Source organism: Nannospalax galili, unplaced genomic scaffold (assembly GCF_000622305.1).
Source record: "Nannospalax galili isolate Female #2095 unplaced genomic scaffold, S.galili_v1.0 scaffold695, whole genome shotgun sequence".
Lineage (NCBI taxonomy): Eukaryota > Metazoa > Chordata > Mammalia > Rodentia > Spalacidae > Nannospalax > Nannospalax galili.
In genome coordinates this window covers 1014149-1039526 of record NW_008335601.1, presented here as the reverse complement: position 1 = coordinate 1039526, position 25378 = coordinate 1014149, and the positions used below count along the sequence as shown (strand labels likewise).

The 25378-nt window shown below is 45.2% G+C and overlaps 1 protein-coding gene and 1 non-coding gene across 3 annotated transcripts in view; one reads left to right on the top strand and one right to left on the bottom strand.

Annotated features, from left to right (window-relative positions):
• Gpd1l (glycerol-3-phosphate dehydrogenase 1 like) overlaps positions 1–25378 on the bottom strand; it is a 51124-nt gene that overhangs the window by 17543 nt on the left and 8203 nt on the right. For both annotated transcript variants that reach the window (XM_008830469.2, XM_008830468.2), the window contains exons 2-5: positions 12316–12493; positions 7701–7841; positions 5827–5965; positions 1841–1953 (exon numbers count right to left, since the gene is read on the bottom strand). In XM_008830469.2, the coding sequence (XP_008828691.1) occupies positions 1841–1953; positions 5827–5965; positions 7701–7841; positions 12316–12493 (571 nt within the window). The remainder of the gene's footprint in view (positions 1–1840; positions 1954–5826; positions 5966–7700; positions 7842–12315; positions 12494–25378) is intronic.
• Positions 18071–18177, top strand: LOC115069914. Its single transcript, XR_003849159.1, has one exon. It is a non-coding gene; the product is annotated as a U6 spliceosomal RNA (small nuclear RNA).

Genomic DNA, 25378 nt, shown 5'->3' with positions numbered 1-25378 from the left:
CAAAACACTTATACCCATAGAATTAAAAAATAAAATGGGCTGGAGAGATGGCTCAGCAGTTAACAGCACTGACTGCTCTTACAGAGGACCTGGGTTTGATTCCCAGCACCCACATGGTGGCTATGAACCATTCTTAACTCCAGTTCCAGGGGAATCCGAAGCCCTCTTCTGACCTCTGTGGCATTGCACGACACAGGTGCACTCACATACATGCAGGCATACACTTACACACATAAAAATAATAATAATAATAATAATAAAATTAAAAAAATAAATAAACAAAAAAGTTCACGGTCATCCTTAGCTACAGAGTGAATTTGAGGCCAAACTGGCTACACGAGACTTCATCTTAAAAAAAACGGAAAATAAAATAAGATAATTCATTTTAGAAATGTCAACAGGATCCAGGTGCGATGGCACACGCCTTTAATCCCAGCACTTGGGAGGCAGAAGCAGGCGAGTTTGAGGCTAGCCTGGTTTACCTAGTGAGTTCCAGAATAGCTAAGGGCTATAGGGAGACCCTGTCTCTTTTTTTTTAAAAAAAAAAAAAAAAAAAAAAAAAAAAAAAAAAGAGAAAAAATTGGAAATATAATAGCCTGGTGTTACTAATCAGGTCTTCTGTCTCCTTGTTTTTCACCTTACAAAACCTGCAGCTTTGCCCTGGCTCACAGGAACCAGTTCCCTGTGATAGAATGCAAGCTGCTGTCTGCATACTTGGGATACAGGACTATTGGCCGAGTAATTAAATTTGTTGTGATTTTTGTCTCCTGACAATCCCTAGTCATTGGCCAATCCAAGTTGCTTCTTTTCTCTCTAGAGAACAAAGATAAACTATTCTTAGAAAAACCTCTAGTCAGCAGGAGAGAATTTTTCCCCTTGAAAAAGAAGTCAACCAAACCAAGAAACCAGTAGAGCAGAGTGAGGAGCAATAAGTTCCCACTCAAATTAATATCCAGGGGAGGAAAGTGAGTAGAACCTCGGCTCCAGGGTGAAACCCCAGGGAAGCCAAATACCAACACTGCTAAGCCAAGCATCTCAAAGAACAAAATACTGGGGCTGGAGTGATGGCTCGGTAGTTAAGAGCACTTGTTGCTCTTGCAGAGGACCCTAGTTCAGTTCCCAACACCCACATTGGGCAGTTCACAAAACTGCCTGAAACTCCAGATCCAGGGGATCTGACACCCTCTTCTGACCTCCACAGGCATTCAATGTATGTGGTACACATACAGACAAGCAAGCACACACACGCTTACACATAAAAATAAAAATTTCATTAAAAAAATCACAATTCACCCATATTTATAAGTAACAATAACTTTGAATGGGAAGGAGCCTACCACCCAGAAAAGAGGAAGCCAAGATCAAGGCTCACTGTTCTCCACAGAATCATGTACCAAGAACACAGACCCTGGGGCAGTGGGTGGGTGGCTCAGCAGGTAAAAGCACTTGCCATGCAAGCCTGCTGACTTGAGTTCAATCCCAGAACCCAAGTAAAGCTGGACACAGACGCTCATGTCTGTAATCACAGCCCTTTCACAGTGGGAAGGGAGGCAGAGATGGAATCTCTGGAAGCTTGTGGGCCAGTTAGCCTGGTGTACCCTGTGGCGAGCAACAGAGACTCTGTCTCAAATCAGGTGGAAGTCCAGGACAGATACCAGAGGCTGTCCTCTGGCCTCTCCAAACACATTGCTTCCATTCTTGCACATGTACACACACATACACACACAGACTAAAAACTCAAAAACAAAACTGAGAAATTAACTCTTTCTGAGTGGACTGCTACCATCAGCCTTGCCCGACTAACTCCTCTCTCAGGTGGGAATAACTAGGCTGACTTTACCTTAAGAGCACCACAGAGTTCCACCGTGTCTGCATCATCTACCACAGTGATTCGGAAGTTGGGGGTCTGCAGCAACTCTTTGAAAAGAAGGCCATTCTGCATCACTTTGCTGCCTAAGGAAGGGTTAGGAAAGTGGGAAATGAGTGACAGTTTTCTGTGTCAATTTTTACACCTAGCAGAGGTTAAAGTATTAACTCTTATTCAAAAAGTAATGTAGAACAGGCATAGTAGCCCATACCTTTAATCCCAGCACTTGAGAGGCAGAGACAGGTGGATCCTGATGAGGTTGAGGCTAGCCTGGTCTACACAGAGAGTCCCAGCTGGGAGACCCTGATTCAAATTAATTAATTAATTGATTAATTAGTTTTTAAAAAGACAGGACCAGAACCAAAACAGACAGGATCTAAGACAGGTCCAAGACAAGATCAATACAAGACCAGCAGCCCAGGCACACCCGTCATTCCAGCACTGAAGAGGGCGGAGGCGGAGGATCATAGGTTTGAGGCTAACCTGGGCTACATGAAACCCTGTTCAATTGTGGGCTGGAGAGATGGCTTAATGGTTAAGAGCACTGACCGCTCTTACAGAGGACCTGAGTTTGGTCCCCAACACCCACATGGGCAGCCAATAACCATCTGTAACTCCACTTCCAGGGGATCTGACACATTTGACCTCTGCAGGCATATATCCTAGTGATGCATGTATCACATGGAATCCCAGTGTCTGTGAAGTGGAGATAAGAGCCATGAGCTCGAGGCCAGCGTGGGCCAGCTGGGCTATACTGAGAAAAACTGGTTTAAAAAAACAAACCACAACAACAACAAAGAAAAAACAAACCAAGATAAAATCTTACCTACCCATAATGCCCAATATGACCTATGCTCTGACTTGCGTGTGGTGAGCACACTCCCCTCTCCCCTCCCCAGGTTCTAAACCTGGGACCTTAGGGCTTTAATCCCAGCCATGATGGGGGAAAACACCTACAGGTCTCCAGCCCTGGGCTCTGCCTGCCTTGAGGTGGGAGGCCAGAGGTTCCCAAGCCTGCCTGCGGTTGACAAAAACATTGGTAAGTAACCAGGCCACATCCCAGACCAGTTAAATTGTGGCCCTGGAGCAGAGCAGCACTGCTAGTTTTTGAGGTTCCCCAGATGGCTTGGATAGAAGCCAAGTTTGCAGATCTTTGACTTAACCTCCTCCAACTCCAGCTTCCTCCTGAGTAAAAACACTGGGTTCGCCCAGGATGGCTGTAAGAATCAGATAGGAAACAGCGTTGGTGGGCTCAGATCCCGTAATTATGGAGTCAGCTGGTTTTGCTGTGCGTGCGTGTGTGTGTGTGTGTGTGTGTGTGTGTGTGTGTGTGCCCTTGCCTATGTGTGTAGAGGCCAGAGGTGGACGTCAGGTGCCAAGTCTCCACACTCCATTCTATAGTAGTTTTCAAAGCCCATGTATATCACATACAACGTTAAATATCAAGGATGTGTTAGGTCCTTGCGAAGCATCTGTGAACAAATATAGAATCATATTTGCTTAAAAAGAGGGAGAGGCTGGATAGCTCAGCGGTTAAAGCACTGGCTGCTTTTCTAGAGGACCCAGTTCAGTTCCCAGAATGGTGGCCAACCATCTGTAATTCTAGCTCTAGGTGATCCAACACCTACTTCTGCCCTCTGTGGGCATTGCATGCATGTGGTGCACTTACACACATGCAGGCAAAATGCTCATACACAATAATATAAACATATAATATTTTTTTTAAAAACTGAAAAAAAAGTGCTCTCAGCTTCTAAAGTTAAACTGGGAGCATGAAGGGAACTATCACCACAAGGGGGCAGCAGCGCACACTACGACATTTCTATCTGGTGCTCAAAATGATGCCAATTTTCTAGAATGCACAACTGAGCCAAGATTCCTGATTCTATAATTAAAGTTTAATTGGTCCTTACTGTCATCAATAGGAGATCTGGGAACTGGGGATGTAGCTCGGCAGTGGAACGCTTAGTGTGCTCAAGGTCCTGGGTACCATACCCAGCACCATCAAAAAATGAAGAGGGCTGGAGAGATGGCTCCGCAATTAAGAGAGCTTACTGCTCTGCTAGAGGACCTGAGTTCAGTTCTCAGGACCCGTGTTGGGCGGCTTATAGCCACCTATAACTCCAGCTCCAAAGGATCCAACATCATCTCTCCTGCCAAAAAGAAATCCATAAAATAAAATAAAAAGCCGGGCGTGGTGGCGCACGCCTTTAATCCCAGCACTCGGGAGGCAGAGGCAGGCGGATCTCTGTGAGTTCAAGGCCAGCCTGGTCTACATAGTGAGTTCCAGGACAGCTGGCGCTACAGGGAGACCCTGTCTCAAAAAGACAAATAAATAATAAATAAATACATAAGTAAACAAATAAATAAATAAATAAGTAAATAAATAAATAAATAAAATAAAGGAAGCCAGGCATGGTGGCTTAATCTCAGAACTCTGGGAGCTGAGGCAGGAGGATTTCTGTGAGTTCTAGGGAAGTAGGGCTACATAGCAAGATCGTATCTCAAAAAACAAAACAAAATGAAGTGAAACAAAGAAGAACGGAGAGAAAGGGAGAAAGAATAGGTGATCCAGACAACTACTGTGCTCTCATCAAATACAGGAAAGACACTGAGTTGTTTTGCTTGTGGGTGTAATTTTTGAGGGTTTTTTTTTTTTTTGGGTCTCCCTGTAGCCCCAGCTGACCTGCAACTCTCTATGTAGACCAGGCTGGCCTTGAACTCACAGAGATCCACCCGTCTCTGCCTTTCTGCCTCCTGAGTGCTGGGATTAAATGCATGCGTCACCACACCCAGCTCATTTTTGAGTTTTTGAGACAGGGCCTCACATTGTATCCCTGGCTGTCTGTTATTCACTGTGGCCTCAAAGTTGCAGCAATCCTCCTGCCTCAGTCTCCTGCATGCTGGGGTTCCAAGCATTAGTTGTTACCCTGGCCCAGAAAGCTCAGTGTTGACACAACACATTGTCTTGTTGTTTTGGCCTTTTTGAGTCAGGGTCTCCATGTAGCCCCAGCTGGCCTGGAACTCATGTAGACCAGGCTGGACTTGAATTCACAGAGATCCGCCTGCCTCTGTCTCCAGAGTGCTGGGATTAAAGGTGTGTGCCACCATGCCCAGCCACACAAGACATTGTCTAACAGAGTCCATAGTCAAGCCTCGACAACCACCCCAATGTCTAAAGCTTGTCTGGTATCACATCTCCCATCTTCTTTGACCTAGGATGTTCTACCAGCTTTCTGTCTTTTGTGACGTGGACATCTGAAGACTGTGGGCCAGTTGTTTCACAGCCTGTACCCATTGTGGGACTGTCTCTTATTTCCTGAAGATGAAATACAGGTCATAGAAAAATGTAAATCACCACCACTACTCTTCCTTTTCTGTCTCCTTCCATTTCTTTTTGTGTGTGTTGTATGGGTATGTGCCCGTGCGTGCAGGTGTGAAGGCCAGGGATTGACATCAGGTTTCTTCCTCAAATCACTTTCCACCTTAGTTTTTGAATCAGGGTCTCTCACTGAACTTGGAGCTCACTGATTGTGCCTGAGTAGCGGGCTGCTAGCCCTCAGGATCCTTGAGCAACCACCTCTTAGTGTTGGATCATCCACTGCCATGTCTGTCTGGTTATTTTATGAGGGTGTTGGGAATCTGAACTCATGTTCCTATGCTTGCAAAGCAAGCACTTTTCCCATCTCCCCAGCCCTTTTCTTTTTTGATTTTGAGTCAGACCGTCCTATAGCTCAGGCTGGTTTCCAACGCACCATGTAGCAGGTGACTGGCCTTGAACTCCTGATTTGCCTGTCTCCATTTTCAGAGTACTGGGATTAAAGGCTTGAGCTCATTGGTAGAGCATGCATTTAGCACATATGAGGCCCTGAGCTCCCAGTACCAGAGCAGAGAAGGGAGGAGGAAGAGGAAAAGGAGGGGAAGAATGGACTGACAGCTGGGACCCTCTGCAGCCTCACCGATGGTGGTCTCACAGAACTTTTCAGCAGCCACCTCGCTGGCAATGTTGGCCCCCATCAGCACACTGATGTCAATTCCCATCTTCTCTCGAATAATGTCGGAGATGAGCTTCAGGCCTTCAGGGCCCTCATCTATGCCCTGGAAGGATGTGGAGGAGTCAGGGGGAACCACCAAATCAAAGAGCAAAGAGACAGTTGTTTTATATGTTGTTTTGGTTGCTCACTGTGATTCCTGCTAGTAATCCCAGCATGCTTGTAATCCAGCTGAGGCAGGGGGACTACTGCCAGTTCAAGGCCAGCCTTGGCTACATATACACAAAGGAATAAAATGAATGTTGGTTCTTTTCTGTTCACTGCTGCATGGTATTTCAAAATGAAGAGTCTATAGTCCATTCTACTGCTCTCTGACATCTGGGTTGTTTGCTTTCACATACTCCCCTCCAAACGGTCTGGAACAACTTCTCCAGCAGGTCCCAGACCTCTCTTATGACATAGATGCTACCCCCAAGCCATGACATGGAGTTTATACACGCCTTTTTAGAATTCTAGTACCCCCCCCAAATGAATTTAAACAAATATAAAAAAATAATATGAGCCAGTGAGATGACTCAGTGGGTAAAGGCGCTTGCTGCCAACTCTGGGATCCTCACGGTAGGAGGAGAGAACCAACTCCTATAAGTTGTCCACTGACCTCCACATGGGCACTGTGGCATGTACTTACCCATACTCCTACCCTCAAGTAAATAAAAAAATGTACTTTTAAAAAATTAAATAATAATAAAACCCAACCCACTTTAAAGTTGACACTAAGGAACTAAGGCTGAGAGATGTCACAGCTGATGCAAACCACTGGTAAGGTCCCCAGGGAGGCTGGGTGCCCTAAGGGGCTGCATCACTAGCCCTGTTGGCCTCTGGCAGCAGGAACCAGCTCCCCCTATCCCCCAACTTTACTGGAACTGGGCTTATGGAGGGGGTGGTTTATTGCCTTCTAAGCATCTTGCAAAATCCAACAAAACCTAACAACCTAGCCTGTCTGCAGTTCTCACCGTATGTGGTTAATTAAAAAAAATTGTTCTAATTACACTTATTTATTGTATGTGTGTGTACACATGTGTGCATGCCCAATCATATGTGTGTAGGTTAGAGGCCAACTTTGTGGATTCGGTTTTCTCCTTCCACCATGTGTATCCTGGGGATCAAAATCAGGTCTTCCAGCTTGGTGGCAAGTGCCTTTACCCTTTACCCACTGAGCTATCTCATCAGTCCCATGTATGGTTAATTCTGATAATCAACTTGATTGGATTTAAGAAGTTCTAGGGCATTATTAGCAAAGCATACCTTTCAGTGTGTCTCTGAGGGCATTTTGAGAGGATTAACTCAAAGGGGAAGACCTGTTATGAAAATGGGTGGTTATCATTCCATGGACTGGGGTTCCAAACTGAATAAGGGGGGCTGGGGGACTGGGGAGTGGGATACAGTTCAATGTAGAGTGCTTGCCTAGCATACACATGGTGGTAGGATTTATCCCCAGCCCAATACTGGAAAAAAAAAAAAAAAAAAAAGAGTGCTGAGTGTTGACATTCTCCTTTCTCTGCTTCCTGGTCTGCTGAGATGTGAACTAGCAGCCACCACATGCTCCTGCCTCAACCTTGCTGCCTACAGACACATCTGCTGTGCCTTCCTGATGATAATGAACCAGATCCCCTCAAGTAATGAGCCAGAATCAGCCTTCCTCCCATCAGCTGCTTCCTGCCATTTAGGTATGGCCCATGAGAAAGGTAACAAATATACCCTCACACAGAGGAAAGACGGAGTGAACTCTGGGAAACTGGGACCCAGGAACCTGCCTCTCCCTGTTCCACACACTTACTTACCTTGATGAGGGTGATACCCAGGGCCTTCTTGGGCACCCTGCCCGTGATCTCATCACAGATCTTGTGGATAAACTGGTGGGGAATGACAAATACCAGCAGGTCTGCATCCTGCACCGCCTCACTGAGATTTGGGACAGCAACCTGCAACCGAGGTGGGGAAACAGACATGCTACAGAAGTCCAATCAGGGTAGCCTTTGTCCTCCCAGGATGCAAGGGAACTACATGGGGTGCTGCCACCTCCATCCCATCTTTTCTAGAAAAAGGACCCTGACATTTCCTTCTTTCAATCAATTTATTGTTGCTATTTTTCAATTTTTAAATGTGTATGTGTGTGCCTGTGGACACACCCATGTGCTATGGTGTGCTTCTGAAGGTCAGAGAGCAACTTATGAGAGTCTGTTCTCTCTACCATGTGGGTCCTAGGAATCAAACTCAGGTTGTCAGGCTTGGTGGCAGGCACCTTTATACACAAAGCCATCTCAGTGTCCCCATCATTGTTACTGTTTTGAGACAGGGTCTCCCTATATTGCCCAGGATGCCTTAAAACTCACTATGTAGCCCAGGCTGGACTCAATCTCAATATCCTCCTCCCTCAGGCTCTCTGCAATTCCAGATCAAGAGATGGTGGCAGGAGGATCAGAAATGCAAAATTATCCTTGGCCATATAGTAAGTTTGAGGCCATCCTGGGCTACATGAGACTCTCAAAAAGCCAAAACCAAAACAAACAAAACCCCACAGAAGTATATGACTTGTGGATTTCAACATTAATGAAAGAAGTGTGTTTTAAAAACCCGGCAGAGCTCAGAAGACAAAGATGAGAGAGATGATAAACAGTATTTTGAAGCGCATCTCTGATCTTCAGCCCTGGTGTCATACTGGAGCTGGCTGAAGCCAGATAGAGAATATAGAAAAAAGAGCCTCTGTCTGGCTGAGCACTAAACATGGGCTCCAGGATCAACAATTGATCTTGCAATGACAGGAGAGAGCAAGTGTTCTTTCCCTTCATGTCTAAGGGGAAATCACACATGCAGACCAGTCAGCTTTCAGTTAGCCAGTGGTAAAGTCAGTGCCATAGAAGGTTCCAGAATGTGGACCTCTATAAGGGTAAGGTGCACAGCAGTTTGGGGAATCCATGCAATGAGGAGTCAGAAACTCAGGTTAGCACATTACTGATAGACATCATAGATAGCAGCACTGGGCTGGGGATGTGGCTCAGTGGGTAGAGTGCTTGCCTAGCAGGCATAAAGCCCTGATTTTGATCCCCAGCATCGCATGAACTAGGTGTGGTGGTGTGGAAAGGTAGAAGCAGGAGGATCAGGAGTTCAAAATCATCTTCAGCTACATATCAGATTCAAGGTCGGCTTGGGGTACATGAAACCTGTCTCCAAAAAAAAAGGCATGGTTGTACATGGCTATTAATCCCAACAGAGGCTGAAGCAGGCGGATCTTGGATCTCTGTGCAATCGAGCCCAACCTGGCCTACATAGTGAGTTCTAGGCCAGCTGGGGCCACAGGGAGACCCTGTATCAAAAAAACAAAACCAATGAAACACCACCCCCAAACAAACAAAAACTAGCAAAGTAATAAGATGAATAAATAGTAAAATAAGAAAAATATTTAAAAAAAAAACAAAAAACCTTCAGAACTGAGAGTAGGGGAAGGAGAAAGTAATAATTATATTCTATAGCAGCAGTAAATACTAATATAACATAAAAAAATAGCAATCCTATGGATGAAAGTGCATGGCCCTCCTTGAATTCACAAGAAGATGGATGTTGAAAACGAGCCTTTTAGGTTGTTAACGGAGGATAGAGGACTGTGCTCTGTGATGACCTGGGGTTCCAGACTGCTGCATAGCTTTAGTTGTCAACCTGACATACCTGGGTAGAGGAAGCCTCAATTGCCTCCATTGGACTGGCCTGTGGCCATGTATGTCTGTAGGGAATCTTCTTGATTGTTGAGTGATGTGGGAGGGCCCAGCCCAGTGTGGGTGATGCCATCCCTGGGCAAGTGGTCCTGTGTTATATAAGAAAGCAGGTTGAGTGGGGGCCAGGAGAACAAGCCAGGAAGCAGCGATCCTCCACAGCTGGTGCTCGAGCCCTGTCTCCAGGTTCCTACCCTGAGTTCCTACCTTGGACTCCCTGATGAACTGTGACCCAAGAGCTATAAGACAAATAAACCCTTTCCTCCCCAAGTTGGTAGTGGTCAGAGTGTTTTGTCACAGCAATGGAGAAACAAGCTAGAACACAGACGTAGACCTAGGTACCAGTGGTTCCCAGGAGCACTCTCCATAACAGAAGTCACATGAATGTTCACTCCAGAGAAGAAGCATGTTCGCTATGAAACTGCAAGGCTTTGGACATCAACAGGGTCATGAGAGTGGGCTTTTACTCCTCCTGCCCACACTCAGAGGCCTGGGGAAGGAGTTGGTCAGTGTGGGGGGCCCAGCTTCAGGTACTCCCGTGCCATTGGTCGTTCCTCCAGTCTAGTCTCCTTGTTCAATGCACAGGCTCCAGCCTCTTAGAATCACCTGATAGATTCATAATCTGCCTGGCCCTGTGGTACAAATTTGTAATCCCAGTTCCTCAGGAAGGTGAGTAGGAGAATCACAAGTTTAAGGTTTGCCTAGGCTACAGAGTCAATCTGAGGCCAGCCTGGGCAACTTAGGGAGATCATATCTCAAAATAAATAGAAAAGGCACCAGGCTGGGTACTATGGGTACTTAGGATATTAGAAGCAGAAAGCCCTTACCACAGGCATGGGGCAGGTAGAAGGAGGCAGGCTTCTGGGCATCTGGCACTGAGAGAGGAACATGACAAGAGGGCTCCTGGCCCACAGAAGGGAAGGAGTCAATTGGTCATGGTGGCATCCACCTGTAATTTCAGCATCCAGGAGGTTGAGATAGAGGATTGTAAGTCCCAGGCTAGCCTGGGCTACAAAGTGAAACCCTGTTTCTGCCTCTTTAAAAATAAGAGCTGGTGGGCCAGTGAGATGACTCGGCTGGTAAAGGTGCTTGATGACCTGAGTTCAATCCCTGGAACCTATATGCTAGCAAGAACCAATTCCTGCAAGTTGTGCTCTGACCTCTACCAAACATGTGCTGTGCATAATAAGGAAGTGAGTAGAGTTGGGCACAGCAACGTGCCTCGATCTTAGTGTATAGGACACACTCTCAAAGGGGGTGGGGGGTGAATACATATAGCAAAGGACATTTTGGTCATAAAACGAGCTTCACTGGCAAACCAAGCAGCCGTGGTTGCTTTGTTTTCAGATTATTCTAGAAGCTGCTAAGGGGTGAATCTGGAAAATTCCCACTGGAAAAGGGACATCAGGAGCCACTGGGAAACACACAAGTGGGGGGATTCCAATAGGAGCTGCACCCCTTTGCCAAAGAAGCCCACTGTGGACTTTATCATGTGCCCACCAAAGTGCCTATGTGGACTCACTGGTCCCCAGCATCTTAAGACTGTATTTCGTAAGTGTTAAAGATGCAATCCCTACATCCACGGTTACACAGAGTTCAAGGCCAGCCTGGGCTACTAGAGATTTAATCACAAAACAAACAACAACCTGAGGCCTGGAGAGATGACTCAGTGGTTAAGAACACTTGCTATTCTTGCACAGGACCCAGATTCGGTTCCCAGCATCCATGTTGCCTCACAATTGCCTGTAACTCCAGTTCCAGGTGATCTGATGCCTTCTTCTAGCCTCTGTGGGCACCTGAACCCATGTGACTATATACCCCCTTCCCACATACACATAAAATTTTTTTAATGAAAAAAAAAAACCCACAAAAAACAAATCCAGGACTGAGGCTATAGCTCAGTTGGTTAGAGGGGCATGCATGAGGCTCTGGGTTCAAGTCTTGGCACTGCATGACATACACCTGTACTAGTCCTCAGGAGGAAACGCAAGGACCAGAAGCTCAAGGTCATGCGTGCTTGAAGCCAGTCTGGGCTATATGTGACCCTCAAGCAGCTCACAAAAGTCTGTAACTCCAGCTCCAGGGGATTTAATCCCCTCTTTAGGCCTCTGGACATGGACACATAGACACACATAATTTTTTTTGTCCTTTTTGAGACAGAGTCTCCCCAATAGCCCCAGCTGGCCTGGAACTCACTATGTGGACCAGACTGGCCTCGAACTCATAGAGATCTGCCTGCCTCTGCCTCCCGAGTGCTGGGTTTAAAGGTGTGTGCTATTACGCCCAGCCACATACATAATTTTTTAAAAGAGGCATTAATGACAGTTTTCACAGAAACAAAAACCTGACAATTCTTTGTGGCAGCTCTCTAAGACATTAACTGTAGGAAGGCCATTTTCAGAGTCAGGAAGTTTCGTTTGGCTCTTGCTTGCCATCCTAGCACTGGAAGACTGAGGCAGGTGGATGCAGGCATATTTGAAGCCAACTTGGGCTATACAGACCCTGTCTCAAAAAACAAACAGGTAAACTTGAACCAAAAACTTAGAGCCATCCAACTGGGTACTTTTAATCCCAGCATCGGCAGGTAGATCTCTGTGAGTTTGAGTTGCTGGCCAGCTGGGGCGTTGGAAATCCATGTCTCAAAAAAAAAAAAAAAAAAAAAAAAAAATGTGCTTTCCCAAAGTCTTACCACATTTTCTGGCAGCTTGTGTCCAGGGAGATATTTCACGTTTTCATGGTCGTTATTTATGATGTCTGTCAGCTTCCTCCCATTTACTGTCTCTTCGAAGACCCACATCTTGACGGTGGAGGCGAACTTTTGCAGGTTCTTGACATTATTCCCAATTATCTTCGCCACAGCTGATCCCCTATAATAAGACCACAGAAAAGAAAAACTTTAAATACGCTTGGGAAGAAAACGCAGTTGATTAAAATGCAGGAAAACTTGTGTTTGATTTGGGCACTGAGCATGCTCAAGGTGAGAGGCCTCGGGCCACGTGAAACTTACCATCTCCTCACCTAGAAATTCCCCCTCAACAGAACCCCAGGATTCAGAAAACCCCAGAATTTGGTACAAAGTCAAAAAAATCAGGGGGTCAGGATGTAGTTTGGTCAATAGAATGCCTCCCAAGCACAAAGCCCTGAGTCCAACTCCCAGGAGCACATAAACCAGGCATAGTGGTACATGTCTGTAATCCCAGCCCTCAAAGGAGGTGTATGATCAGAAGTTTAGGGTGATCCTCAGCTACATACATAAAGTTCTTGGCCAGCACAGGATATAGAAGACTCTGTCGTCCCAAAACAAAATGCCCCCTGAATCTAGTAAGAACCCAGCCCTTTTTAAAAAATGAGAGGCATTTTTCAAATTTATTTTTATGTATATGAGTGTTTTGCCTGCATGTATGTAAGTGCACCACATGTGTCCACACTCATGGAGGCCAGAAGAGGGGGTTGGATTCCCTAGACTTGGAGTTAAAGACCACTATTAGCTGTCATGTGGATGCTGGGAACCAAACCTGGGTCCTCGGTAAGAGCAAGTGCTCTTAATAATGGAGCCATCTCTCTAGCCCCAGAACCAGCCTATTTTGGCACGTCACAAGCAGAAGAAAAATTTGAGGAAAAGCATGTAAAGGCACTAAAGAGGTTAAACAGCCTCCAAAGAAACTAAGCTATATTTCAAATCAAGGAGATTCAAATGATGCCACTGTAAAATGAACTGTGTTCCAATCAACTGCAGCAGGGCCACAGTGAAGTCATAACAGAAAGGAACCTGAAGAGATCCCATAGTGGAGCAGGGCCTAGGGCCCAGGTCCACAAACACTCTGCACACACTACCTTGCATCCAGGTAACCTTCAGCCCCCAACTCCCTTTCCCTGAATTGCTATTAAGTGAACAAATTTTGAAAATGGATTCTAAGTAGCCAGCACAGTTCTCAGACCAGGGCTGAAGCAGAGCTGGCCGTTCTGCTGCAGAGGGCACCTGATCGCAGCTGAGCCAATCAGCTTCCACCTGTGGAGTGTGTGCTAAGAAATTGCTCCTTAGATAACTTTCCTGGTGCAGAGATCAAATACAAGAATGTGATGAAAAGGGTAGGCAAGATAGCTTCTTGCCTGTAAGCCCAGATTTATGAGGATGAGCTAGGACAGTCTGTCATAGTTTGAGGAAAGCCTGGGCTACATTCCCAGGCCAGCTGGAGCTACAGGGAGACTCTGCCTCAAACAACAACAACAAACCAAAACAAAAGACAAAACAAAACAAAAAAACAAAGACACAAAAGTGTAAACAGCATTTTGAAAATCCAATGATTTGAACTTTTAAAATTTGTGTGTGTGTGTGTGTTTATGTGTGTATGTACCAGTTGTGGAAATCTGTTCTCTCTTTCCACCATGGGTTCCAGGGGTCAAACTCAAGTTGTCAGACTTACACAACAAATACTTTTACCCACTGAGCCATCTTGCTGCCTTATTTTTGAGGTAGGCTCTCATAACTCGGGCTGCACTCAAACTTGCAATATAGCCAAGGATGACCTTGAACTTCTGATCCTCCTGCCTCTACTTCCCAAGTGCTGAGAGTATAGGTGTGCACCACCATGCCTGGTTTATACAGTGCTAGAGAATCAGAGTCAGAGCTTCATGCATGCTAGACACTCTGCCAAGTGAGCTGCATCCCCAGCCCAGAGCTAGGAAAATTAAAATGAACGTTGGTACCGTTAAGAGCTAAGCCCACCAGACCATGTCAGTGCATTCTTTGGAGTTCACTGAGGCTTGAAATGACAAGATAAAAAGAAAGTGGAACTCCAGCTATGCTGTTTGTTGCCAGGCAGTCATTAAGACCTCGTTTGGTTTCATCAGTAACTCCATTCACTCATACCCCTAGCCATCTCAGCCATAAAGTATTTACTGAGCACCTGCTATGCACAAAGCTAGATGTTGGGGGACAGTAGAGAAGGCTCTAGAAAGTTTATTGTTCTTTCTAAGAGAGGAGCAAAACCCAGTGTATTCAGACTTCTGTGGGCATTAAGAGGTGGAGAAGAATGTAAGGTCATGTAGTTAGAATGGTAAACTGTGGTGGACTTTAAAACACAGGACTCCACTGCAATCTGGAAGTCTATCAAGCCTTCTGAAGAGGATTAGGATGGACAGTTGAGACCACACCCTTGCTGAGTAGGCTCACCACCAGGGCTGGGAGCTTCCCAACTGAATCTCAGCATCAAGTACAGATGCAGAGTGAGCTGTCAATCAAAAACCACCCAGAGGCTCCACAGGCTCCAAGCAACAATGAACCTGCTCGCTTGTTCCTTTAAGCAGCTGGACTTGGGGAGTGTGGGCTGTCTTGCTGCCACAGCTGATGGAGGCACCAGACATCTTGTAGGCAAGAATGTAACTGTGTCCAAGGCCCTGGATCTACTCGGGGATTGGAAATGGGGGTGGGGTGAGATTAGGAGAAAGACTGTAGAATAAAATCCAAGGATAGATTTAGTAAGGAGAGAGACAAAGAGATCATAGCACCTCTTAGGCCTAGTCTTATTTCTTTTAATTTTTAATTTTTGTTAGCATACAAAAATGGGTTTTATAATGACTTTTCATATATAAATATGTATAATAATATCTCATACTTTGTTTTAATTAAAAAATTTTGTGTATGAGTGTTTTCCCTGTGTGTATATATAAGTGCACTAGATGGATGCAAACCCACAGAGACTAGAAGAGGGTGTCAGATGCCTTGGAACTGGAGTTACAGTTGGTTGTTAGCCACTATGAGTCCTGGGAACAAAATCTGGGTCCTCTGCAAGAGCAGCCAGTGCTCTTAACCACTGAGCCATCTCTCCAGCCCCTCTTTTGTCTTTTGTAAAAAAAAAATATATTAATTTTTTATTTATGTGAATATTTATGTGTATTTTTGTGAGTATATGCCACATGTGTGCAGGTACCCACAGAGGCCAGAAGAAGGCATCAGATATCCTGGAACTGGAGCTATAGATGGTTGTGAGGCATCCTGCACAGGTGCTAGGAGCTAAACCTGGGTCCTATGGAAGAACTGCAAGTTCTCTTAACCACTGAGCCATTTCTCCCATCCTATATTTGCCTATATCTGTTCTTATGTACCTGAGTCTTCCCCACACCCTCCCTCCCCCATCCAAATGATGCTTAGAGCATGGTGGCACATGTCTATAATCCCACAACTTGGAAAGCAGAGGCAGGATTGATTCAAGTTCAAGGCTAGCCCAGGCAGTCTTGAAAGACTGAAGATGGGTGGCTGAGTCTAGAACTGTACCCTGAAAACTCTGGTTACTCGGGCTACTACCGCCTATGTAGCTAGTTCTGGGCCAGTCACGAGTGAACAGGAAAATCCTGTCTCAAACAAACAACAAAGTTTAAATAAGGTAGAGTGAGCAAGAAGGGCTGCAGGTGAAAGGCAGAGGTAGGGACGCAAGGCTGAAGCCTGAAGCAGTCTCTAGGAACTTGGCTCGGGGTGGCTCCAGGGGGACCTTAACCTGGGAAGGAGTTGAGCAGCCTTCCATGAATGTCTGTGGAGCAAAGTTCTACCAAGGCTAGTCTAAGGTCTTTATTGAGATACATAAAATCCAACAATTGAGGCAGCCAAGAATTATCTTTTAAGCCTTAGACCGCAAAATAGACAGTAATTCAACTTTGCAAAGCAATGCAAATGAAATTCAAAAGGGAGTTGATTCACGCATGGTGGTGCATACCTGTAATCCCAGCATCTGGAAGGTAGAGGCTGGAGGATCAGGCGTTCGAGGTCATTTTCAACTACTCAGGGAATTCGAGGCCGGCATGGGCTATATGAGACTTTGTCTCAAAAAACTCAGTAAATAAGTGGGACATGGGTGAGAAGTTGATATAAGATTTCGTTTACTCTTTACATCAGTCCATGAGAGAGATACATGCCATCTGCATTTTAAAGATGAGGAAATGGAGGCTGAAAGCAGCAAGAAAATGTGACCTGAAGTCACCCTGTGTATTGCGAGGCAGGAGTTCAAACCAGGGTCTGTTTCCAAAGAGTATATTTCCTGTTCAATCTTGTTTGCCTTGGTATAGAGTAGAAAGTACATGCATAGACCCTGAGTGTGCAGGAGTACAAGGGAGTGGAAGCAGACAGGTGCATGCCCTCATGGAGCCTGGACACTGTAAACAGAGCTCAGTGCTGTCCCAGGATGGTGGCTGTAGGCCGTTCCCCCCAGTCAGGCCACCAATGACAGACCAAAGTACAATACCACCAAAACCCGACTTAGGGAGCCAATGAATTTGTTGGGATCACTTACAGGGCACGAGCGAGAGGACACATACAGAAGTGAAGGTGACTCCAAAGGAGCCACATCACCAAGAAGTGTCACCCCAGCTTGGATGAGGTCATCCCCATGGCCAAATAGACAAGCCTCCCCCCTTCAGTTAACCTTCCACCTCTATATACTCTATGCCTCCCTAGACCCCAAGACCATGAGGCCACATGCAATTAAAGAGAGTGACACAGCTGGTATGGAAGAGAGGGGCTAGAATCTCAGATGAGGGTCCAGTGACTCTCTCCCACTCCTTCTATGAGGGAAGGTCAACAGTCAAGCTCTATCTTGAGGGTCTCTTGTAAGTAGTCGCAGTGACTCTGATAAAGATGGCGGCTCTTATGCTCAGAGGATAGCATTCTACCAATGTGGCCAAGCATGGTGTGTGTAACACAATAACAATGACACTTGTCAGCCCACTTGGGAAGTTTGACTAGAGCTGGGTAGGCTTTAGCTATGGAGGAGCCTACGGAACCTTCAAGGAAAGACCAGACGGGAAGAGAAGTGCTGGGGACAGCCTTCTGCTGACCAAACTGGGATTGCTTTCACTGACAGCCAACGCTTCCAGAAAGAGAGGAAGGATGTGAATAAAGGCAAGGACAGAGGAGGGAATAAGAAGCGGATGGGGGGTGGGGGAGTAGGAGAGATGGCTCAGCAGTTAAAAGTGCATACTGGTCTTCAGAATATCTAAGTTCAGTTCTCGGCACCCATGTTGTGTGGCTCATAACCACCTGTAACTCTAGCTCCAGAGGATCCTACACCTTCTTCTGGCCTTCTAGGATACCTACACTCACATGCATATAACCTCACAGAGACACACACCTACACTCAGGGAGGGAGCAGGAGAGGGAGGAGACAGAGTGAAAAATGGGGCACGGTGGCATATAGCTGTGATTCTAGTACTCAAAAGGCAGAGGCAGGAAAATTGCTACACAGCTGGAGACTACTAGCCAAGACTACACAGGAAGACCAGGCTAGCCAGCCAGGTCTACATATCAAGACCCTGCCTCATAAAAAGGGGGGGGGCATGGTGTTGCAGGTGGATCTCTGTGAGATCAAGGCCAGCCTTGTCCATATTGGGAGTTTCACGCCAGCCTGGCTATAGAGTGTATAGAGTGGACCTTGTCTTACAAAAGTTTAAATTTAGTGCTCAATTTGGGAGTACATATACTAAAATTGGAACAATACAGAAAAGATCAACACAAACCCTGTGCAAGGGTGACACACAAATTTGAGATGTGTTCCAAAGATTTAGAAAAGGGTTTCAGTGGGAGAGGGATGAGAGAGAGGGATGGGACGTGAAAACAACTAAAATTCATCACATGTATGGAATTTTCAAAGGATTAAAAAAAATTAAAAATAAGCCGACTCTGTCTCAAAAAAAACCCCAAAAAACCAAAACCAAAACCAAAACAAACAAAGCTGGCCAGGGGAGGCAGCTATTAGGTAAAAGGATTTGCTACACAAGCCTGATGGCCTGAGTTTGATTCTAAAACCCCATGGTAGAAGGAGAATCAACTCCTGAAATTTGTCCTTTGACTTCAACATGTGTGCCATGGCACACCTAAGCCTGTGTTCATACAATAATAAATAAAATGAAAAATGTTGCCTGTGGGAAGGTTGCATGCCCTTCCTAGCAAATAAAGCTATCTGTATCTGTTGAAGAAAAAAAAGTTTAATGTGCAAAGCTCTGTGCTTGATTCCCAGCACAGAAAAAAGAAAAATAAGGAAGCTAGGGCTGGAGCATAGTTGGTAGAGAGCTTGCCTAGAATGCAAAAAATCCTGGGTTCCATCTCAGTACAGCATTAAACCAGGCACGGCGGTGTAGACCTGAAATCCCAGCACTTGGTAGGGTACCTAGGATCTAAAGTTGAGATGGGTGTGGATGGGCAGAGCCAGCTTCAATCTGGTATCTGCTAGTCATCAGGCAGTTTTCAATACTTTATACTACACTATTCATTTCAAGGCAAGTACTGAGGGGTTAGTTGGGTTTGCTAGGCTGGAGGTCAGGACTTGGTGGCCATCTAGTTGAGACCAGAGTGGACGATTCTAGTGGGAAAGACACTCCCCTCTACTCCAGAATGTGACACTCTGCTCTTCCACTTGTGTGATCTCTAGCTTGTTTCTTCATGTAAAGGGGATTAGTGTGTGGGCCAGATGGCTCAGGGGGTAAAGGTACTTACCACCACTCCTGAGGATTTGACTTCAATCCCCGGGACCCACATGGTGGAAGGAAAGAATGACTCCCACAAGTTGTGCTCTGACCACACACAGGCTGTGGTATAAGCTCCACACCCCCGTTCACAAATAAATAATAAATGTAATCTTAAAATTTTAAGTAAATAAAGGGGGTTGGCAACACATCCTATACTTTCATGTGGGCTCTGGGCATCAAACCCAGGTTCTCATGATTACAAGATAAGTGCTTTTACCATCTGAGCCACCCCCTCATCTCCTCCATTTCTCCTTTAAATGAGGAAACAGGTCCAGCGAGAATGAGCAAGGGCTCACCAGGCTCTCTACAGCCTGGGCCTCCATTTCTCTCAGGCCTCATGGAGCTATGGTTCACTGGGCAAGCAAAAATGATGGTACATTTTATGTTAAATAATATCTAGTCCTTCCATCATAAGAGCAATACATGAAAAAAAAAAAAAGAATAATCTTATCTCACCACCCAGGCAGAATCACTGCTAACTTTGTGTGTGGTTCTTTGCAGTTAAATGGCTTTTAAAGTCCAATCAAGTGTCAGAGAATTAGATGACAATGTGAAAAGTGAAAGATTTTAAGAATAGATTCTACTTGGTGAATGTTTCTTTGATCGTTGTGTAGAGCTTTCTAAGTTTAAGGCCCAAAGAGGAAACCAGAGAGAGAAAAGATCCATGTGAGGAGGACGATGAAAAGCGCTTTCTGTGGCTGCGGAGGAAAATGCTTAGCACGAAACGGTACATGTAAAAAAAGCGGTATGTGGGCTGGGCATGTGGCTCAGTTAGTAGGGTGCTTGCTTTGCAGGAAGCCCAGGGTTCCAGGCCAGCACTATATAAATTAGGTATGGTGGTGCAAGTCTGTAATTCCAGCACTGTGGAGCTGGAGGCAGGAGAATCATACGTTCAAGGTTATCTTGGTCTACATATGGAGTGGGCTATATGAGGCCCTGTCTCGAAATAAAGTGTATGGGGTGGGGTTGCTGGAGAGAGATGGCTTAGCATTTAAGAGTGATTGCAGAGGATCAGAGTTCAGTTCCCAACACTCATGTTAGCTGGCGCCAAACCACTTGTAACTCCATCTCCAGGGCATCTGACACCTTTTGGCCTCTGCAAGCATGAGCAAACACATACAGACACACAAATATACACACGAGGCGGGGGGAGATTCATGCACAAATAGAATAAATCTTTTATTTAAAAAAGCAGAGGGGCTGGAGAGATGGCTCAGCGGTTAAGAGCACTGACTGCTCTTGCAGAGGACCCGGGCTCGGTTCCCAGAACCCACATGGTGGCTACAAACCATCCTTAACTCCAATTCCAGGGGAATCCAAAGCCCCCTTATGATTTTCATGTGGGTAAGACTGCAAAATGCTGCAGCTGTGGGGGAAGACAGTGTGGAGGGTCCTCTAATAGTTAAAAATAGTAGGCCATGTATGGTAGTGCATGCCTTTAAGCCCAGCACGTGGGAGGCAGAAGCAGGTGGATCTCTGTGAGATTGAGGCCAGCCTGGTCTACATAGTGACTTCTAGACAAGCCGGGGGTACATGGTGAGACTTTGTCTCAAAACAACAACAACAACAACAACAAAAAAAAACAAATAAAACTAACATGTGACCAGCCATCCCACTTCCCCAAAAAATTGAAAGCAGAGTCTCAATAAGGAATTGATACATGTGTTCAGAGCACATAACCTGTAAAGGTGAACATAGCCCAAATGTCTCTAGACTGGAATAACAGCTAAACAAGATGTGGTGTGCGTGGTCCATACAATGGGGCATTATCCAGTATTAGGGCAACACTGACCTGTACTGCAGATGTAGGAACCTTGAAGACATCATGCTCAGTGAAATAAGCCAGACACCAGGCACAGAAGGGCAAGGAAGAACATCTCCATGTACATAACCACCAATCTAAAAAACCCTAGAGCCATCTGCTCTCAGAGGCAGAAAGCAGAGAATGGTTTCCAAGGACAGAAGGGAGAAGTTGAATGACATATTGTTGCTTGGTGAATATTCAATCTCAGGGGTTTTTTGTTGTTGTTTGTTTGTTTGTTTTTTTGTTTGTAAGACAGGGCCTTGGGGCTAGAAAGATGGTTCAGTGGTTAAGCGCAGAGGACCTGGGTTGGATTCCCAGCACCCACATGGCAGCTAACAGCTGTACTGGAATCCAAATGCCCTCTTCTAACCTCCGCAGCATTGCATGACACAGGTGCACTCACATACATGCAGGCAATACACTTGTACACATAAAACAAAAATAAAAATAAATTTAAAAAAAGATAGGGTCTCATGGGTTCAGGGAGATGGCTCAGGAGGTAAAGACGCTTGTCACCAATGCTGACCGCCTGAGTTTGATCCCCAGGACCCACATCACGGAAGGAGAGAACAGACTCCCGAAAGTTGTCCTCTGTCTCTATACATGCATTGTTTCTCTCACAGATATATACACACAAAGATAAATGAATGTAAGAAATTTTTAAGTTAAAAAAATACAGGGTCTCATGAGCCCAGGTTAGCCTCAGAACTGGCTAAGTAGCCGAGGATGACCAGGAATTTGTGCCCCTCTACCTCCTACCTCCTGTACTAGGATTGCAGGTGTACATAACCACACCAGTTTTATTCAGTGTGGGGGACTGAACCCAGGTTCCTTGAACCCAGGGCTTTGGATACACTAGGCAAGCACTCTGCAACTGAGCACATCCCCTGTCCTCAGTCTCAATTATACAAAAGGAAGAGAGTTCTGTAGATTGGATGTGTGCCAATGTGAATGGACTTAATGCTATGTTTGTGCATTTAAAACTGGCTAAGCTGGGCACGGTGCAATAACTATTCTTTTTTTTTCTTTCTTGGAAGCACCAGTTGACCTGGAACTTGCTTTGTTGGCCTTGAACTCACAGAGATCTGCCTGCCTCTGCCTCCCGAGTGCTGGGATTAAAGGCATGTGCCACCACGCCTGGCTGACTATTACTCTTAAGTCTAGATGACAGAGAATCACCCAAACAAGAATATTCTAGGGGGCTGGAGAGATGGCCCAGCAGTTAAGAGCACTGGCTGCTCTTGCAGAGGAAGGGGGTTTGGTTCCCAGCACCCACATGGCGGCTCGCAACTGTCTGTAACTCCAGTTTCAGGGGATCTGATGCCCTCTTCTGGCCTCTGTTGGTATTGCTGGCACTTAATTGCTGGCAGCTCATTACACTCATACATGTAAAAATAAAAATAAATAGATTTAAAATTTTAAAAGAATATCCTATATCCCAGAGCAGAGTTTCTGAATAAATAGTTCTGCAGGTCCAGCTATCAACAATGTAAAAGAACCACACAGTTCACATTCTAACACCTGCCTTGGCACCTGCTTTCTGTTGACTCAATAACTGAAAGACTCCCTGCCTCACCCAGAGTCTCTGGAAATATGCCATGCTCAGTGCAAAGTCTTGGCTTTCTAATCTTAGATCTACCAAGACATGCTGACAGCAAGCACGTAAACCCCTTGTCTGTTCATATTTCAACCTCTCTATAGCTGAGATACCTTGGTTGTCCTCCTCTTCCTCCTCTATCTATCAATCATCTACTCTTCTATCATTTACCAATCTATCTATCCATCTATCATCTATCTATCTATCTATCTATCTATCTATCTATCTATCTATCATCTATCTATCTATCATCTATCATCTCTGGATATCTTTATCTCTCTATCTCTGACAAGCTCTCATACAATCCAGGCCAGTCTTGAACTCACTATATAGCTGAGGATGACTTTTTAAATTATTATTATGTGTATGAATGTTTTGCCTACATGTATATGTGTACTTTTGTCATGTGATGCCCACAGAGACCAGGAGAGGGAGTCAGATCCCCTGGAACTGGTGTGATAGATGTTGTTAGCTACCATGTGGGTGCTGGCAACCAAACCCAGGACCTCTGCAAGAGCAGCCAATGCTCTTAACCACTGAGTCATTTCTGTAGCCCCCTGAGGGTCATGTTTAATTTCTGACCCTCCGGCCTCCACCTGGGAATTGGAATTGAATAGAACTCAGGGCTTCCTGCATGCCAGGCAAGCACTCTACCAATGGAGTCACATCCCCGGTACATACTTGTTTATTTCAAAGTAAAAAAAAAAATGAAATAAGAAATCATGAATTAAATTTCTTCATGTGTCAGTCATTTTAACTTCTACAGACCTATTTACAGATGGATGTAAATAAACAAAAAGGTGTAGCCATACCAAGCCAGCTGGGTTACAGAGTAAGACTGATAGGCCGGGTTGCGGGGATAGAAAGAAAGTCTGTGAGATGGCTCAGAGTAAAAGTGTTTGTCAACAACTCTGACCACTTGAGTTTGATCCCTGCAACCCACATGGTAGGAGAGAACCAACTCCCTCAAGTTGTCCTCTGATGTCCACCTTTAATAATAATAATAATAATAATAATAATAATAATAATTCCACACAATAAATAAATAAATGTAATTTTATAGGAAGGAAGGAAGGAAGGAAGGAAGGAAGGAAGGAAGGAAGGAAGGAAGGAAGGAAGGAAGGAAGGGGAAAATCAAGACAAAAGGTAGTATATGGGAACGCATGCCTGTAATCCCAGCACTCAGGCGATTGAGGAAGGACTGCTAGTAGTTCAGGGCCATGTTGTCTATACAGCAAGTTCTAGTCCAGCCAGGGATAGATATTAAGACCCTGTCCGAACAAAACAAAACAAAAAAAAACAAAACAAGACACAAAAGCAACACACACACAAATACTAAAAAATAAACAAAGCAGTTTGTGGAGCCCCCTTCCCAATGTGGTATAGGTAGTATTTAAACTTCCATTTGAATGTTAATTCATATTCAAATTTAAACCAGGCGTAGTGGTTCATGCTTAAAATCCTAGCACTTGGGAGACTGAGCACAAGAGGACGTCCCTGAGTTTGAGGCTACCCTGAACTACACAGTGAATTCTAGGCCAGTAGCACAGTGAGTTCTGTGCTACAGAGTGTGTAGAGTGAACCTTGTCCTGAAAAACAAAAAAATTAAATTTAGTGCTCGATTTAGCAGGATATATACTAAAATTGGATCTGTGCACAGATCAACACAAATCCTGTGCAAAAGTGACACTCAAATTTGTGACATGGTCCAAAGTTGTGGAAAAGGGTTTCAATGGGACAGGGACAGGAGAGGAGTGTGGGAAGAGAAAGCAACTAAAATTCATTCCATATATACATGAAATTGTCAAAGAGTAAAAAAAAAAATAAAAAATAAGCCAGGCATGGTGGTGCATGTCTTTAATCCTAGTGCTCAGGAGGCAGAGGCAGGTGGGTCTTTGTGAGATTGAGGCCAATCTTGTCTACATAGCAAGTTCTAAGCCAGCTGGGACTATATACAGGAGACCCTGTCTAAAAAAAAAAAGTAATAATAATTAAAGATAATGATTTCATTTATGATTATTCCATCTTGAGCCAAAAACAAATTCTGGAAATAACTTGAAAAATATGAATTTATTCATATTAAGCACGGTAGTGCATGCCCATGAGCGGGAGATGGAGGAAGGAGAATCAGTTCAAGGCCATCCTCAGCTACATGGCAAGTTTGAAGGGAGTCTGGGCTACATGAGACCTAGACAAAAATAAAAATTTTTTTCAAAGCACAAAAAGCACTTTGCACATACAGAATCCCTCTACTTTTTATTACATACACTCTTTCTTTGAGACAGGGTCTCATGTAGTCCAGGCTGGCCTCTAACTCCTCATGTAGCTGAGAATGACCTAGGACTTCTGATTTCTCTGCCTCCACCTTCTCCCACCTGTGCTGGGATCACAGTGTGTCACTATGACTGGTTTATGTGGTGCTGATGATGGAACTCAGAGCTCCGTGCATGCTAGGCAAGCACTCTACCAGCTGAGCATCATCCCCAACATACAGAATCGAATGGACCAACCCACCAGGTCAAGAACAGTGGAATCCCACTCTTGCAAGGCATTTCTTACCAGTGAGTAAATCCACTTAAGAAACCCTTGGAGGGGCTGGGGAGATTGCTCAGTGGATAAAGCAGGTACCATGCAGTGTGAGGCCTAGAGTTTGGATTTCCCAAAGCCCACATAAACCTGGGAAGATGAGATGGCCACTTGTGATCCCAGTGTGAAAGAAGTAGAGCAGTCTAGCCGTGGTGAGCTTGGAGTTTAGTTAGAGTCCCTGCAATGACACCGAACATCAACTCTGGACACGAGGAGAAGAGAGGAGGAGGGGGAGGAGGGGAGGGAGGGGGA